Below are 18885 nucleotides of genomic sequence, written 5' to 3'. Positions count from 1 at the left end.
CTTAATTTCCTTTCCTCTTTTAGCTGTCTTTTGTTCCCTTGTTGCCTTCTTTTGTTTCCTTGTTTCCGTCTTTGATTTCCTTGTTTCTATCTGTTGTTTTAGGATTTCTGTCTTCCTTTCGTTCTTTTCCCTATATCTCCTGTCCTTCTGTCATTTCCTTTTTCGTGTTTTCTTTCTTTCTCTTTCTTTGTTTCTTTACTTCTCTTTCTTCCATTCCCTCCTTCTTTACATCTTTCCTTCTTTCCTTGCTTCTTTCTTTCTTTCCTCTCCTTCTCTCCTTTCCTTGTGCCCCTGTTTACTGTGTGTCTTAGTTTCTTTCTTTCCTTCTGTTATTTCATTATTTCCTTCCTTCTTCCTTTTCTGTTTATTGTTTCTTTTTTCTTTTCATACTTCCTGTCCTTCTGTCATTTCCTTTTTTGTGTTTTCTTTCTTTCTTTCTTTCTCTTTCTTTCTTTCTTCTCTCTATACATTACTTCCTGTCCACCTGTCTTCCCCTTTGTGTTTTATTTCTTTCTTCTCTCTTTCTTTTCCTTCTCTATACTTCATATTCTTCTGTCATTCCCTTTTTTGTTTTCTTTCTTTCTTTCTTTCTTTCTTTCTTGCTGTTTTTGTTCTTTTCATTTTTTGTGAACACTAAGATGTGTTGATAACTTTTTTTTTATGTGTATCTTTTTTCTTGTGATAGCTAATAAAGGTTGTGTTAAAAATTCCAATTCTCTTTCTTTCTCTCCATACTTCCTTTTCTCCTCTCCTTTCCTTGTGCCCCTGTTTCCTGTGTGTTTTTTGTCTTTCCTTATGTTTTTTCATTATTTCCTTGCTTCTTTTTTCTGTCTTTTCTTATTTTCTTTCCTTTTTTTCCTATTTAGTGCACATTAAAAGGATGACAGGCTGCAGGACAGTAATTATAGTAGAATGATTCTCTAATGTGGGAGTGTGGGAGCAACACATGACATTTATAAATGTCAGTGTATCATTGTCAAATTGATTGTGATGGCTGCTGCAATTACCATAAATAAAGAGCTGGTGTGTCTCAGAATTAGGATGACACAATTCCTGTATTGTGAGTTACAGAATGTATTTGTATTTGTATTTAGGGTTTTTGAGTGGGGCTAATTTAATAAAAAAAAAAGTCAAGTCCTTTTTCTCAAGTCTAAGTCAAGTCTCAGGTCATAAATACCAAGTCAAAGTCATGTCGAGTCTTTTGTCAGTGTTAGTCCAGCAAGTCTAAAGTCCTTAAATTTGCAACTCAAGTGAAGCCATGTGACTCTAGTCCTCCACCTCTGTTAGTTATATAGTCTTGCCTTACACATATAATATCTGCAATGTCTCACTCTAAATCTGTGCTATGGAATAAAAGTCTTCTGAGCATTAGTTCATCAATAATAAAATGCTACAAGTTGACCCCTCCAGTGAAGCTGTACGCTGCGCTGCATAAATGTAATCAAATACTGAGACAGACTTCTTGAACAAAAGCACGAAGCTTGCTCTGGGCGTCTGCAGGCAATTTTTTATCAGTCACTTGTTTTTTTTTTATCTTATTCTATGTTCCATCTCTTTTCTGTCACTCAGGGAGGACTGAAAAGTGGTTGCTGTGCTTCTTTCAATACGTGTCCCATCTCTCTCTTCATGTTTACACCATTTTTTTCACCTTTTCCAATCAATGAGAAACATCCAACATCAAAACACACACATCTGTTTCCCATCACCTCCAAACCATATCTCGCATGTTTCTCTTAAGGGAGATTTCTAAAGCAATTATATCCGCGTGTTCCGTGTCTGCCTTCGATGATTTATTACTTATTTTTGAGCAGCAAAAATATTAATATCCTCTTCATCTCCCCCCACTGATATGAAATGTAATATGGTTTGAGGTTCTGATAATGGTGTGTTGTTGTGCAATAAAAACTGAGAACATTACGAGCTGTGAGAGACAAGCAATTGTTGATATGAGCAGAGCAAAATGACATGATTAGCCCCAGGTGTAGGTGAATACATGATAGACAATCAACCAAAACACATCAAAGCTTCCCCTGTGGTATTCTCTCTTTATTTTACTATCAAATCCATCAATAGCCTATATCTTGCCATCACATTAATAGGTGTGCATAAACATCCATTTTGTTTCTCAGTTTAATTTGTTTTTATTATCACACTTCGTTTGTGATCCTGTTTGTGATATTCTTGCAGGATCTCAAGGCACAGCCGCGGGGAGGAAGGGATCCAGTTTGGTGACCACAGAATTGCATCTCTGCTTTTTGCAGATGATGTGGTTCTGTTGCCTTCATCACACCATGACCTCCAGCATGCACTGGAGCAGTTTGCAGCTGAGTGTGAAGCGGTTGGGATGAAAGTCAGCACCTCCAAGTCTGCCGCCACGGTTCTCTGCTGGAAAATGATGGATTGCCCCCTCCAGGTTGGGAGTGGGTTACCGCCCCAAGCAAAGGAGTTCAAGTATCTCGGGGTCTTGTGCACGAGTGAGGGTGGAATGGAGCGTGAGATGGATTGTTGGTTTGGCACAGAGTCTGCAGTGATGCAGGCGCTGTGCCGGACCATCATGGTGAACAGAAAGCTGAGCCGGAAGGCAAAGCTTTCAATGTACTGGTCCATCTACGTCCCAACCCTCAGCTATGGTCATGAGCTATGAGCAATGACAAAAAGAATGAGGTTGCGGATACAAGTGCCAGAAATAAGTTTCCTCCATAGAATGGCTGGGCTCAGCCTTAGAGATAGGGTGAAGAGCACAGACACCCGGAGGCAGCTCAGAGTAGAGCCGAAAGGGGTCAGTTGAGGTGGTTTGGGCATCTGATCAGGATGCCTCCTGGGCGCCTCACGTTGGAGGTGTTCCGGGCATGTCCCACTGGTAGGAGGCCCTGGGGCAGACCCAGAGCACGCTAAAGGGACTACATATCTCATCTGGCCTGGGAATGCCTCGGGATCCCCCAGGAGGACCTGGAAAGCGTCTCCATGCTTTGCTCTACCTGCTGCCCCCACAACCCGGCTTCGGATAAGTGGTTGAGGATGGATGGATGGATGGACTCTCCTCAGTTCTGCTTTTAACATCCCAAAGGTTTATTTTCTTTATTTAACTGTACTTTTAGAATGTTTTAGTAATTAATACATGATATTAATTGTACACAGTTACAAGGTGCTTTGCATCCTTCATTAATTTGTCATTAACTATGCTGCTACCTTTTTCCTGCTCTCTCAGCTGCGTCAGAAAATGGCAGACTGTGACACATAGGCTCATCGTTTTGTTTTTTGATTCATAATCAAATATTAGACGTGCGCGCACTCAGATTAACGTGCACAGGTGTTTTTGAGAAACAGTGATCAGAAGCAGCTAGTGTCTCATGATTAAATCCATGTCTCGCTTGTGGAGACGCTCTCAGCGTTACTGCTCTCTATCGCCTCTCTCACTTGACATCAGCTGCACTCTCCCTCTCTGAGTCTACAAAATGACTAATTCATCAGTCACACCTAACAGGAACCACTCACAGGTCCTCAACATTGTTTTTGAATCCACCTTAGCACACACACACTCACACAGTCACTCACACACACCACTCAATGATGAAGTAAAGGATTATCCAGGTTAATGAACAGATTTGCATAACCACTCACTCAGGTACTGTCTGTTTCCGCGTGTGTGTGTGTGTGTGTGTGGCCTTTGTCATATTTTGTCACTTTACAGATTATAATTTGCTTGATGGAGTATTAACAAAATGTGATAGATTGCCTCAGGGCCCTATAATCAAATGGTGATTGCACAGTGCTCTTTAAACCATCAGTTATGTTTTCAGTGTGTGCCAGTGGTTTTGTCTGATTGACTTTAGTCCAGAGTTAAATATCTTGACAACAAGTCAATGGACTGCCGTTATGTTTGGCCAGTGGCCCAGTGGCCACATACTCATGGTCCCCTGAGAATTAATCTTTATGACTTCAGTGAGCCCATATGGTTTGTCCAAGAGGAAGTGTGAGAAACAGAAACAGATTTTGGCAGAAACTGCACACAGATTCATAGTAAGGGAGAGTAATACAGTATGCAGCAGCCAGTCTGGACAACTGTCTGTGGAGGTGATGTCTTTCCATCATAAACCATTCGAGTTTTAACTATTGTAACAAGCCAATCACCAGAATATGTTATATATGTTGGCATTGTACATTTATGCAAACCAGGAATATGCAACTGAGTAGAGTAACTAGGAGCAGTGTGAATGGCAATCGAAAAATACCATATTGTAAATCTAAATCTGGACAGTTCACCTTTCCTTTTCATTAAAGGGTTGTTTTTGGGGAGTTTTTCCCTGATCCTCTGTGAGAGTCCAAAGGACAGAAGCATGTTGTATGCTGTAAAGCCCTCTGAGGCAAATTGTGATTTGACTATGATGGGGATGATTAGCAAGCTAGCATGCAACTCAAGTACAGCTGAGGATGATGAGGTGCAGTTGAACCTTGACATGTATATGTCAATCTTGGAATCAATCAGCTTTTGGTCTGACAATGATAAAGCCTTTGGGGGAGAGGGCCAATTTTTCGGGCTGATCCAGTGTAGAAATTACGTTAAATTACCTCTTCAGACTATAGGCAGTGGGTTCCAAGACTGCATTTTGAATGGTGCATTTCTGCGTCTCCACAAGGACTGTTAAAACGTAATTGCTCAAAACTACTCAGGACTACATTTTGGTATCAGAAGTGTTCTGGTTCCTGTTTGTAGTCCGTTTGTAGTCTGTTTCCCTCAGATTCTACATACATATGCATTTCTCTGTTTATAGAGATAATGTAAATGTAGAGCTCAGCTTGACAAGCTCAGCAGAAATATCCTTAAATGGCTTGTGCACAGAGGATAAATTTGGTCAACAAGGAGAATCGAAGAACAAAGACATTGATTCATCACATTCATCCATCAAACAATCTTGTTTTCAACAACATACCTGTTAATTATTGTTAATAATACAAGCAATATGACTTTAATATATGGCTTACTCTGTGTTATAAGTGCTGCGCTGTCAGGTATGTAAGAATGTTTGAAAATACACCAATGCTTTTCAGGGTTAACGATATGGTTCATGGGGGAACAATCGCACTTAATCGCCTTTTGTATGCACAAACAAAACAGTTTGCAGCATGGCTCTTCTCTAGTTGTTGACAAAAGGCATTCTGGGAAACAAAGTGGGGACACCAATCAATTGCAACACTGCTGCTGTTATTAGATAGGGTTATTAGGAAAAAGTGTAGTCGTATTTAGAAATGACTGCGGTTTAGTGACTGAACCGAAATGAGGTAAATCTCAGTGTTGTCTCTAGTACTAACCAGCCAGAGGACTCAATGTGGACATGCAGCACCACGGGCCAGGTAGTTAGTATTTGTGTCATGTATTAGTTTAGCAGTTGTGAATGAAGGGGAGCACTGCACAAAGAAAAAAATCTGTCCATACCATTTTACAATAACTAAAATTTAACGTGTGTTTAGTTGTGCGTGTTGGTGATGACCTCTGTTTCAGATCAGTGGTGACAGTAGGGCAAGAAGCTGGAGGTCAGGGGACAGGGAGGAGTTGGTGTCTTTTTCTTGTGTGTGTGTGTGTGTGTGTGTGTGTGTGTGTGTGTGTGTGTGCACCATGTGTGTTCATACCTTGCTACATGGCATTATCCAGTAGGAGATAGCCAGGAAGGGAAGACCGATGGTGACCCCCAGCACCGTCCAGCACTTCACCCCGATAGACTGCTGCCTCAGACCGGGCAGGTTCTCGTACCAGATAGTCAGCAGCTGCTGTTGACAGTTGGGGTGAGCAACGAACTGGAAAGAGAGATGGGGACAAGAAATTTAAATCAATGGAGAATGTAAGAAAGAGGAAAGAAGAAGAAGGGATGGGAGTGAACAACCATCGATAAGATTTTCAGAAAGGCAATGCTAAGTTCCTTTTCTCATATCCACAAAACATTTGGATTTTGTTTTTGATTGTTTAACAGATCGCTTGAGGGATCTTAAGTCTGTACAGCAGCAGCACACTGAGCAAACATGGTGCCAGAACAACACTGACAGCTACATGAAATGGCCCAGTAGTCACAAAGAGGAAGAAGGTGGCTTATCTGACAGACTGACTGCAGAGACATAGTTATCCTAGGGTTCAAAAAAAAAAAAAAAAAAATCTATCTATCTTTAAACCTTTTTACTGAATGTTTTCACTCAAACATTTAATTACCAGGTTCATTCATCAATAATAATGATCCAATAATGTACAGTATATATGACACTCTGAAAGGGGTCCTTCTGTCTTGGCACTTTTATGTTTTACTCTTGAGTTCATTTTGCTGCTAATGCATTTGGAATTTTATGTAGAATTTGTGAATGTAGGATTTAAAAATAAAAAAAAAAAATTAGAAATGAATCAACTAAGTATTAAGAGTCTTTGCAAATTAGAGTCCTTTTTAGATCTGATTTGAATTATGATAATGTAGATGATGATTACAGAGATGGAAGAAGGTTGCTCTAACAAGATGATCCTCTGTATTTCAATGAATATTGATTAAGAGAGGTCCGGCAATATACTGTACATTGTTGTGTTCTTACTTTAATTGAAGTACTATTAACAGTCCAAATACTCCATCACCACCACGTCATTCTCAGGACACAACACTCCAGGGACAAGAAAATTACACCAGTGATTGTTTCAAATTGGTCCTATCTAGATCATGGGGCTGTGGGACATTTTTTGTTTGTTCAAATTTGAAAATCATTTTTTTTTTCTAGAGACAGATCATAGGCTTATCGTGTTTTACAGTGTTTTAAAAATAGGTAGCAGATGGTGAAGGAGATGTCCTCTATGATTCTAAATGTTGATGTTTTATGGTCCAGCCTGTATCCCTTTGAACAATATGTCCATCCATTACGTCCAACATCCACATACTATTTGGATTTTAATGCCCAAAGCAGCAGGCTGAGTTTATTTTCTGCTTCTTATAAGACATATCACTATCTCTATCATAAAAAGCACCAATGCTACACCTGGCACTTTCATTTACTTTTGAATTACACCAGTGCAATAAATGTAAAATTAATAACAGACAACAAAATATACTGTATTCATGAGGAGGGCTTCTGGTGGTCAAGTTGGTCCCAATAGCTGAGTGCAGAGGCTGCTTTTATATTTACCTTTATATTCACAGCTGCCACTCGGCTTCATTTAAAATATGAGATGTAAAATGAAATGAATGTAAAGGAATATTTCATCCCCCTAATGACCATTTGTTTATCAGTAACGCATCCTGTTTTATGCAGACCTTGTGAGGAAAACTTAATGAACTGAACTCACAGGTAACCATATTTAATAACTCTATCAAAAACATCTGTTTAAAATTATCGCACAACCCCTGAGGTATAATCCAAGTCTTATTTAACATTTAATGCTTAGCACGTTGCCAACAGACAGCCCTCTCTGACTGAGCTCAAAGTAAAACTTAACTGTGCTTTTATTCAAAGCCAGACTCCATTGACAAAACCAGTAATTTTACCTTACAGAACACAGGAGTTGCTGCCTCCATTGGTAGCTTGTTTGTGCTATTATGTGACTTTGGTGAATATGAAATAACCCTTCCCAACACCAAAGTCACATAATAACACAAACAAACTAAATGATTGAGGCAGTGGTAGGCCGGCAAGATAAAATTACCCCCTATAACTTCCATTCTCCAGGAATTTCCTCATTTTTTAGATTCTTCGTTCACTGGAGGGAAATAATTAATAAACATATGGTCATTTGGGGGTGAATTTTTCCTTTAATATACAGTATGAAAAAAGGAAGCAGGCAGCAGCTACACTCATTACTGGTGCAGGTTTGCTTTATTAGATGAGGCTTGGTCTGGCATTTAAGCATCTGTTAGTGACTTCAAGAAAGGAAGTGATGATTGAGAACTACTGCTCTGTCGAGGAAGGAGAGGATGGATGTTTTTGTTCCAGCTGGAGGAAGGATGTAGATGACAGGGCAATCGATGCTCAGTAGGAGGTCAACCAGTGTAACAATCAAACTCTGTGTTTGTGTGTTGTTTGTTGGTAACATGTAAGATCTGAGCAACAGGTTACATCCGACCAAACCTGCTCTCTCCCTTTGTCTTCTCCCCCCATCGATCCTTTCCACCCCTTCACCAATCAGCCTCAGCCATCACCGTTGAGGAGCATTTACCTGAGCTGACGATTGACATCCTCTGCTCTCATCCGCCGATCGAAACGCACACATGTACTGCGTGTATGTGGGCATTCAATCGTTTCTGCGTTCACAGGGGGAAACCACACACCCCCTGCGCACTCAATCGTACTTAACATAATTTCCCACTGGTGTCCGGTGACCGGTCTATCAACCCAATGATCCATGACACGAACCCTGCCTGCGTCCGGCCACATGCGCTACACCACAGTCATGTTTCACCTGGTTGCCATGGCAACCTGTCCCTCCCTCTCTCCGTGCTTCCTGTGTAATTAGCTCCCTGAATATTGGTCACACTCTCTTGTGCAGGACAAAAACACTGCTCTAACAGTCTGTGTGCTGCCAAACACACACACACACACTAACACACTGCCATGCGCGCGCGCACACACACACACACACACACACACACTCTTGGGATTTACCTGAGGCGTGTGTGTGTGTGTGTGTGTGTGTGTGTGAGTGAGTGAGTGAGTGAGTGAGAGAGAGAGAGAGAGAGAGAGAGAGAGAGAGAGAGAGAGAGAGAGAAAGTATTGTAGTGAGAAATGGGGAAAAGGCATGTGGTTTGACATTTAGGAGAACACCTCTGCTTGGCAGGGATTAAGTCTGAAATAGAGGCCAGTTTGATGTTTACATGGGGCCCTCTGAGGCCACACGCACGATAACACGCAAACATACAGTATGTGCATGTGCACAAAATGGCTCATAGACACTAGCTTGCTCACACACACGAATGCACACGTTACATGTAAATCACTGCCTGCAATAAAACACACAAAATAATCCTAAACACAACAGGATGTGGATAAGAATTTTCTGATGTTATGTCTTATTCATTCACCTATGTTTTTTTTATGTTGCTCTTCTTTCACAGGGACATCAGCTATAGTAGCTGGTATGGACTGAGTATCTTGCTCAAGGACTCTTGGCTCTAGGGTGAATATGTAGTTCTTCTAACAAGTCCTCATATCAAATCGAAATCTACAACATCTGTATAAAGAGAGTGTCACCTCTAAAGCTTGGTCGGTTTCTCAGACTCTCAACATCCCCTCCTTGTTGAGTTTCAGATGCTTCCATCAGGGTGGAGGTTTTGCCTCCCTAGATGTAGCACTAAGCGTTACAGATCATCCTTTGTCCCGTCTGCTATCACTTCTCTTAACCGGCAGTAACCATTAATGTCCATCATTACCCCTGACAGCGTTTGATACTGGATTCCGTGTGTTTGTATTGTGTTGTACTCATGACTATTGTCTGTATCTCAAATTCCTCCTCGAGGACATTAAAGTTTACTTTACCTTACCTCAGGAAACAATGAGCATAACCGAAATTCTACTTACCTCTTTTTTTTAATGGGAATTTGATATTCTGCTCTAATTTAGTACCAAGTTTCCCAAACCCAGACGTTACCAAGTTGCATTATGGAAAAAATGTAGGCTTCAGTGTTTTTGGACCTGGCCCATTGTTAGAGACTCTAATTCGTCTTTGATTTTATGTCTTACTAGTCCCCCAACTTCATGAAAATGCATTACCAAATAGCTGGAGTACCCATTTAGAGTATAGAAAAGATCACCCTGGCCTCCTCATCCTAATGATTTGCTGCACTACAATAATCACACCACTTCCTGCTTTGGTATTATACATGTTAACAGGCCACTTCAAGATGTTTGATTAAACAACCACCACTGCCGCTTTTCTCAGTACTTTGTGTTTCTGCTTTCATTACTGTTATGTACAGTGTATTGGTGATGATCCTAGAAGAATACAAGATTATAAATGTTGCATGTTGTGAACAAAATGTGAACTATAACTGAAACTGCCACTCGTCCTTTACGGTTGATTTATCCGTTATTTTTTTTGGTCACCCTACCTTCTTGACTTCGTACTTGATGGCCAGTATGACACGGCTGAGGCAGGGTCGGTTGTAGGGGCTTGGAGAGCACTGATCCACATCGCCATTCAGTATGGCCTCCACTTCCTCTGTGTTCCGACAAAGGTCCAACACACCCACCACAAAATCCTTACACTGCATGGACAGCTTACGGTAGTCATTCTGACAGGGAGAGAGGACAGATGGGAAAAAGGACAAGAGGGAAGAGAAACTGGACTTTAATTAAACATCAACTGAGTATATCATGTAAACTGGTTTCAGACAAGGCAGCATTCTTCAAATGTATGAACGCAGATTGTGATTGTGTCCTTAGCTACCTCCTTTGTCTTTTATCACTGTCCCAATGTTTGCTGTCTTTTCCTGTCTTGTTTATGTTGTGTCATCTCCTCAAACTTTCACCAAAAAAAAAGTTTGAAACAGCTTCTCTTGCATTACATGCCTGCATGTGTGCAGGTCCTAACCTTTGTGAGCTTAGACACATTTTTTTTTTTTTTTGAGGGGTTAATGACTTGAGAAATGCCAACTTCACAGAGACATTTATTCTCATTTGCAATTTTATGGCTCGTGTTAGTGTAAAAAGACTGATAGGATGATAATGTGATTTGGTTCATGACCTTTCCATTTTGAAATAAATCAGCATGACTTGGCATGAAAACAAAAAAAGTCAGCAGGAAGAATGCAGAGAGCTGGGTTATCTTTAGAAATGATATTTTCCTACTGAGGGAGTCCAGTTGACTTGTGTTATCTTAATAGCCAAGCAAATTCCGTGTAATTTCGACAAGAAACAAACATCACCGTGTAGAATGATCATTTCACAGTAATCTCACATTGGAAAATATCTTTGTTACATTCTTAGTTTTTATACATTATCAGGTTCAGCAGTCAGAGAGTGCACTCAAACACCACAAAAGCTACAATAAGGGATCCACTTTGAATAAATGCTTTATCCGATTTTATGCACAGTTTAAATTTGCACATAAAATGAATGAAAATGGATGGAATTTGAATAAAATAACATATACTGGAAGGTGACCACTCCAGCAAAAAGGCCAAAAAGTAAAGAATAAAAAGGACGCCTGAGAATAACACAACAAAGATGAGAGCAAGGAGAAGGAGGACAGAGTGAACGCAGGAGGCTGATCCATTCATTCAGTGAACATGATTGTCTTCCTGGGAGGCAACAAAGTAATGGCAAGGATTTAGCAGTAATAGAAGAACTACTGGTGTTGTCTTGTTGCACTCTCCTAAGTATATTTGCATAACAGCAGTCGATGGAAACACTGATTTGCATTTTATATTGCCAGTGTTTTCAAAAATTGCTTCAACCTGTGTGCATCAGTGAAATAGAAAAAAGACGATGGAAAGCTGCACACTCACATCGCTGATGCACGACATTTCTGCACACAGCCATCTTCAGGACAATGACAGACACCTGACTGACATTTATACTCAGTGTTAAAAAACAAGGCAATCAACGTGAGGCCAGTCAGTCGAAGGTTTCTTTCAACTTATAAAGAATAAAAAACATCTTTGTTATTAATATCAAAGCATGGATCTGTATATGCTGAAACAAATGCATCAGAGTTATAAATGTGCAGCTCTTTTGTATTAATGGAAAGGAAACATCACTATTGTTGCTTATTGAACCTTTTATTGACTTACCTGATGAAGAGAAGCTAACACTGGTTATATAAGTACATCCGACCTGGCAATCTAACTGGTCAACCTAAAATTCAAAATGTGCTGAAATCAGCATGACCTCATGACTATAAATAACCTCCAGAGCTGGACCAAAAACCAGCAGGCTACAATATTAATACAAAATTGATTGTTTTGTTGATTTAAATTAACTGTCTTTTATAATTATCATCTCTGGTCAGAGTGCTGTTAGATCAGCCCGTTAATGCAGATGTGCGCCTCCTTTGTGTGCAGCAAGCTGGAGAGCAAAACAGTTTTGTGACCTTGGTGAAAATGTTGCTTTTGAAAGACTTAACCCTGACAAATATAGATTGAAGCTTAATATTTATTTGGATGAAAACATGGTAAATGGTAATGATTACATCCATCTTTTTTCAATAAATGTTTACTTTTAGACTGTACAACATTTTGGTGGGTCACCAATTGTAAATGTTCGGATCACATCAGCTGTGTTGGTGATTGTAGGGATATCTTAAAAATAGCCTACACGTGAAGACTGCTGCTGTAGTAGTTAAATCTTTCCATGGAAGATTAATTTAACAGATATCATGGGTACAACAAGACTGAGCTCAGTTTTGTGTTTATGTGTGTGGCATTTATTTAGTGTGGGAAATCCCACAATCTCTACAAAGCATAAACATTAGCTCAAGTTGGCTGGCTGACTAAGCAGAGACTAGAATAGTTTCTGTTGCTAGGTTGTTGCTAAGGGTCAGCATATTTACTGGAGTAGTAAACTAACTTTCATTACATGGAAGTCTACTGACATGACTGATTGTTTTCCAGTTATTAGTCAGACCCCATGTATTTCCCATTGACATGATGGACGTAGCTACTGTAGCTACGTCACTCATTGGCTTCAGTTTCTAGCCCCAGATGTTGCCGCTTAGTATTTCCATGGATATGGAGATAACACTAGCAAAAGGTGTTTCATTTTAAGAATAATTTGCCCCACAATATGAATGTATTTTGATGATATCTTTTATTCTGTGGTGACTCTCAATCGCATTATTACACTGAAGGGTGTGCCTTACAGTCATTATTGGCACTTCAGTGATGCGTACAGCCGCATCACTGAAGTGCCAATACTGATGGTAAATCACACCCTTGAGTGGTATATTGCTTAAATGTAATTTGGCTTTTATTTCTGGAACCATGGCTGTTAAATATACTGTACCTTTGCCCACTTAAACACAAGTCACAATTCCTGTCAGGTCTTTTTAACTCCTTTCCTTCTGTTCATTCATAAATCATTCCAGTTTTAACTACAAAAGCGCTGACTGTAAAACTCTGGGCCGATAAGTTAGCTAATGATGGATACTAAAGTTTTTCTTTTCGTTGTAGTTGTTGTCATTAATTCACCATCTGGTGCCAGGGAAACAACCTTTAATATAACCTTTTGCATGAAAAACTTTTTTTTAAATAACTGCTTCAAAAGTCTTGTCACCGTATATAACATATAGTATCGCATAATACTCTAGTATCTGTTTTTTTTTGCTGTGAAAACATTCACAAATTTCACCTTCAAACAACTGTATTTATTGAAGTTTCCCGTGAAAAACTACAACTACTAAAACATTTTTACGAATGAGAGCTTGAACGCATTGTAATGTTACTCAATGCAACCTCTGTCAGGCCTTAAACCCAGCCACTGGCTGCTCACAGCTTACTTTAACTACTTCTAGTGTTGCCGAAGTCAACACAGATTTGTTGTTCATAATGTCACATTATCAAGGGTGCCTCCTCTGAGGCATCAATGCTGAGTTAAAGGAAATGGCCACTTTAGAATGAAAATACAGACAGTACTTACTGACTCTCATGCCGACAAGAAGTCCAGTGTAGTTTTTTAATCCACAAAACTCGTTTGGGGTATCGGAGGATAACAGCTAGCCGGATTTTTCCATATACTCGAAGTGCATGGAACCCACATCCAAAATCATTTTGAAAATGTAATAAAACTCTGCTAATGCATTTCAAAAACGCCAGAATGGCTCATCCGTGCAGCTAGCCTGCAGGCGTGCTGTGTTTACATGGTAACTCGCGCGAGACTCGAGAACGTTCAGAGACGTTTTTGTTCTTGTGTCTCGCAAGGTGCAGGCTAACTGACCACGGTGAGAAATTATGCTATGAAAGTGGAGTAAATTATGTCTTTTCAAGTCAATTTTGCATGCCGTGGCTTCGGGGCACTTGGATTACGACGGATGAGCCGTTCTAACGTTTTTGAAATGCATTAGCAGAGTTTTATTACATTTTCAAAATGATTTTGGACGTGGGTTCCATGCACTTCAAGTGTATGGAAAAATCTGGCTAGCTGTTATCCTCCGATACTCCAAATGAGTTTTGTGGATTAAAAAACTACACTGGACTTCTTGTCGGCATGAGAGTCAGTAAGTACTGTCTGTATTTTCATTCTAAAGTGGCCATTTCCTTTAACAGCGTCCTTTCATTTTGATGATGTCCCAGTAAAGATCTCTATTTGTCCCAAACACATTTTCTATTGTCTAACAATGGGACACTGTTAGTCTTGAGTCCTGCTTTCTAGCCTGTGCAAAACATCCACCACTGCCATCTGTGAATTTAATCTTAGCTGCTGATAGGCTGATGACAGTCAACAAGGCAAGTATCAGCCAGTACTGATGTGTGGCTTATAAATGAATGCATCCCTAGTTTCAACCCTCTGCCTCTCTGTCTTGGGGCCCCCGCAGTTCACTTCTCAGCCCTCTTTCTATCACTACCTTCACCCTCCAGGCTTGTTTTGTTACTCAACATTTGGCCAAGCAGGTAAGCACTGCAGTCAGCAGATTGGAGCTTCTGGCAGGTTTAGAGTCCCTACGGAGTGATTCTCATTATGCTTTCACTGCCGTGTTTATTCTGTGTACAATCATACCATTACAGTGTGTTGATAATGCCCACTTTCATCCAAACTTTTACACAGGTCTACCCACCAAAATCATTAATTCAGCGATCAATTTAAATTAGCAGCTCTACTCTCACTTCCTTTTAGGGCACACTTCTGCTGTAAGCAGGTGTGATAAAGTGTGTACTTTGCACTCATTGATGGTGAATATCATTTGCATTCCTCCAGTGTTTGACCCTTTTAGGGAGGGAGTTTCGTGCTCGTGTGACTCGGACAGTGTCTGTCTTGAATATAAAATGGTGTAATCATTTTTGTAAAGTCACAGCGTGTCCGTCCTCTTAAATAACAAACAGCTGCAAAAAATATCATGCATTTTAAAATCCAGGTCTTCGGGCCTGGATTTATCACAGAAAATAAAAAATAAACTGAACAGCATGTTAGATAAGGCTGGTCAAAAGGCTTATCGCTATCTGGAAATTAAAAAGTAAATTCTGGGCAGCAAGCACCGACTGGCCCTTTGGGGACATGAAGGAGAAGGTGGGGATTTGGTGTAATTCAGCTTTGGGCTGCTAAGTGAAAGAAATCAATAACAATTTCATATCTGTTTACATTCAGGGGAAAAGTTGGCTTCAGGGTAAAATGTTTTCTTAATAAATCATAAGACTTCATAAGCCATAAGAAGAAGACATGCGCACAAACACCACACACATGCAGCACGTGAAAAAAACAATCACAATTCAGGGTATGTGGTTTGTGCCTCGGGGGCCGAGATAAAGGAAAGAGAACGATGTTGTGAGATTGAAGATGGAGACAGAGGTGTGTGAAGCAAAGTGAGAATGGTTACAGATGAGTGAACTGAGGGGGGACGTGAGTCAAGCCTCAAACGTGGCGCGAGAGAGGTGTAAGATGGAGGGAGGAGAGAAGGAGAGGGAGAGGTCGTCTTCAATGGACACTCATTCACCACGCTTTTCACGTTCTCTGTGGCTGTGTGTCTTAATTTAAACTAAATGAAACCAAAATTGGTATGACACAAGAACAGAGTGAAATGTAATTCACAAAATCAAACGACACCTTCCCCTGCTGCCTCCCTCTCCCTCCCTCTGTCTCTCCCAAGGGTGTCTTTGTGTTTGTGTCTGTGTGTGCTTGTGTCCAGAGGCCCTTATGAAAAATTGATGGGCTGTCTTAAAAAGTAAGATGTTTGGAGATAAATGTGAGGCTGTTCGGGAGGTCCTGATATGCCTTTAGCAGTCCCCACATAAGCACCCGACGTGCAACACCAGCAGCACTCTCATCTCTGCACTTTGACAGGTTGCGTCAGTGTGCCACTGGGTGAGAAAGTGTTGTTTGCTTGCACTTGACTGTGTGTACATGTGTTGATTTTTTATTCTCTGTAAGCACAAGTGGATACAAGAGCTGTGTCCCATAGCAAAGTCTGATGCTAAACATTAAGCTTGTTTATATGGTTAATTAAGAATGTAACCTTTACGAAAATAGTATGTAATGCCTCATTTCCACTGCATGATACGGCTTGACTCGACTCAATTTTTGGTACCAGATGTTTTAGATCTATTTTGTTGTCCACTGCTGATAGTACCCCTTAGTGTAGGCTGGATTCTGGCGTGACTTCATATTTAATGCAGCACTTGCTGAAAAACGGACCAAACAGAAGACAGTCTGTACTTCATCAGTTGTGTGTTGGGTGCAGTTTTGCAGGCTGCTTCTTTAAAAAACTGGGTTTACAGGATTAAAAGAATTGCAGTAGGTACTGACGGTAGCTTAGGTATTTAAAAATGTTGGGTTTGTGCAGGATGTCCCAAGTCACGCAAGGGGCAGTTCTCTCCTACCAATTATATAGTGGGTGCGTTTCAAAAAAACACACTTTTTCTTTTTACTTTTATGTATACAATTGGGACACACTACTTTCTCATAACATTACACCCTGAACTTTGAATATCTTCTCCAGACAGAAGATCAACCCGGAGAGCTCTGCTGTTGTTATTTTGCGATGTATGTAGTTTAACTTTAAAGTTATAACTGCACAGTTTGTAAATTCTAACATATTATATTTGCAACAGTGAAATGACATCTCCGTTTCTCCGTCATTGTTATTTTCATAGTTATGTCCTGTTATTGTTTGGGATATCTGTGATTATTTTGTTCAATTAAACAATCAATATTCCTCTTATTACTATTGGATTGGTCATCAGTCACTTGAATGCGTCATTGTGACTTCTGATTGCTGTCACTCAGCTGTCAAGCAGTCATCTGTTTGCGGCTCAGTCGATGTGATGTATCGTCAGCTGCGCAGAGGATTGTGGGTCAGAATAGTAAGAAAAGCATGCTGGCTTGCATATTGCAAAATCAGTGTGGGTGTAGTCCTGGTATTTTTGGCATACTGCATTGCACATACCATGTATTGGGACATACTAAATCTTTTTCTGGTGTACTGAAGTATGGTAGTATGCGTATTAGAAAGCACAGAGTGTTTTAGCTCCACATTCTTGACTCAGCTCACTTGGAACCTTGGCTGCGCCGGTACCAAAAGAAGTTCAATCAGGAGAGACTTGAAAAATGTATTAAATGGTGCACAATAAAGATGAACTGTTCAAGGTTCTTTGACAATTAGACCACTGAAAAGTTCTTTGGTGTGTGTATTGAGGGGGTAGAGATGCCATGTTTAGTTTAGGAATACCCTTCCTGGTGGAGTCTAGACGCTGGTGGTGGAGGTGAGGAGAGACACAGCTGAAGGATGAGGATGATGGGATGAGGAGCAGGACTGGGAAGTGGATGTGCTAGAGGTGGAGGTGAATGGGGTGCAGGAGGGTCGCATCTGTTTCTTCTGAAATGACTACTGACAGCAGCACACAAGAGAACAGTTTTAAATTTCACGCCAAAGATATGATTGGCTCAGGGAGACTGTGGCAAAATCTAGTTAAATTAACTTGGAGTTGGGGTAATCTGTGGCTTAGTGGTAGACCAGGCGCCCCATGTACACGGCTGTACACCGGAGCAGCTCATGTTCGACTCCAGCCTGTGGCCCTTTGCTGCACGTCACTCCCTCTCTCTCTCTCCCCCTTTCACGCTTGTCTGTCCTTACAATTAAAGGCGAAAATGCCCCCAAAAAATATCTAAACAAAAAAAAAATTAACTTGGAATGACGCCATAGTCAAGTGAGAGAGCAGAAGCTGGAGTAAGGGAGAGAGATTTCTGAATGAAATGAGAGTGTAAAGAGAGTCTCCCTGACTGAACTTCTGCTATGCTTCATTACCAGGTACCAGATACTATCTAAAACTTTGCTGATGGTAAACCAAAAAAGAGCATGTCGAGTTGAGTAGAGCCGTGCTGTGCAGCATTATATGCTTTGTTGCATTAATCTCAAAATACAGTGGAAGCCAGGAATGCCCTGATCACGTTTTTTTGCCGTTGATACAGTTTCCTGAACAGTAAGTCTAGAAAGACGACTGAAAGACGCAGAGTAATCTCTCCTGCCCTGTGTGCAGGGAGTAAGAGTGTGAATAAGAGGAAGGCAACATGATGACGCTCATTGCAGGAGTGGGAGTTCAGTTGTAGTGAGGTAACAAGACAGCGTACCTCCAGAGTACAGAGAAACGTAATAAAACACACATGGCAAAGCTGATTCACTAGTCGCTGATAAGCAGTACTTTGAGTTGTGGATAAAAACAAATCGAACTCCTTAGAAAGAGAAGACCAAAGGCTGCTCTGTGTGGCTGACTGTAATCAATCATTCATGTGTTGTGGAACTCTCTAACTTCTCAAATTTTACTGTCGGCTGCTGAGTAATATTTTATTCACAAACTTTTCTGTCAGAACATCAAACCCAGAAAACACTAAGAAGCAATCCCTGGTGTCATAATTACGATAATGGAATCTGTGCCTGAGCTTTTATTGTCTCTATTTGATTTCCAAATATGAAACAGGACCGTGTTTCAGGATATTGGCACAGTGTCTTAAAATTATTTGATATTTTGACGTAATGAGAGGATGATATGAAGAGGGACAGGGAGACAAATAAACAGAGGAGACAGGGGGGTGATAATGAGATGGTAATGAGACAGATGAGCTCCAACACAACTCTGGTCCCTCAGGTGAGCCCCCCTCATTAACTTGTCTGGAGATGGGGAACAAAATGACAAGCTGAAAGCCTGACTGACAAACACAACAGTGGGCAGAAAGATTGACGAAGGGATGCATACGGACAAACAGAAATAAAAAGAGAGAGGGTGAATG

General features: G+C 40.6%; 1 protein-coding gene across 1 annotated transcript in view; it reads right to left on the bottom strand.

The window, feature by feature from the left end:
* LOC125894890 (short transient receptor potential channel 7-like) overlaps nucleotides 1-18885 on the bottom strand; it is an 85407-nt gene that overhangs the window by 53516 nt on the left and 13006 nt on the right. The window contains exons 3-4 of the mRNA XM_049586559.1: nucleotides 10065-10247; nucleotides 5629-5793 (exon numbers count right to left, since the gene is read on the bottom strand). Of these exons, the coding sequence (XP_049442516.1) occupies nucleotides 5629-5793; nucleotides 10065-10247 (348 nt within the window). The remainder of the gene's footprint in view (nucleotides 1-5628; nucleotides 5794-10064; nucleotides 10248-18885) is intronic.

This window comes from Epinephelus fuscoguttatus, linkage group LG9, assembly GCF_011397635.1.
Source record: "Epinephelus fuscoguttatus linkage group LG9, E.fuscoguttatus.final_Chr_v1".
Lineage (NCBI taxonomy): Eukaryota > Metazoa > Chordata > Actinopteri > Perciformes > Serranidae > Epinephelus > Epinephelus fuscoguttatus.
This window is presented reverse-complemented; position numbering and strand designations above follow the sequence as displayed.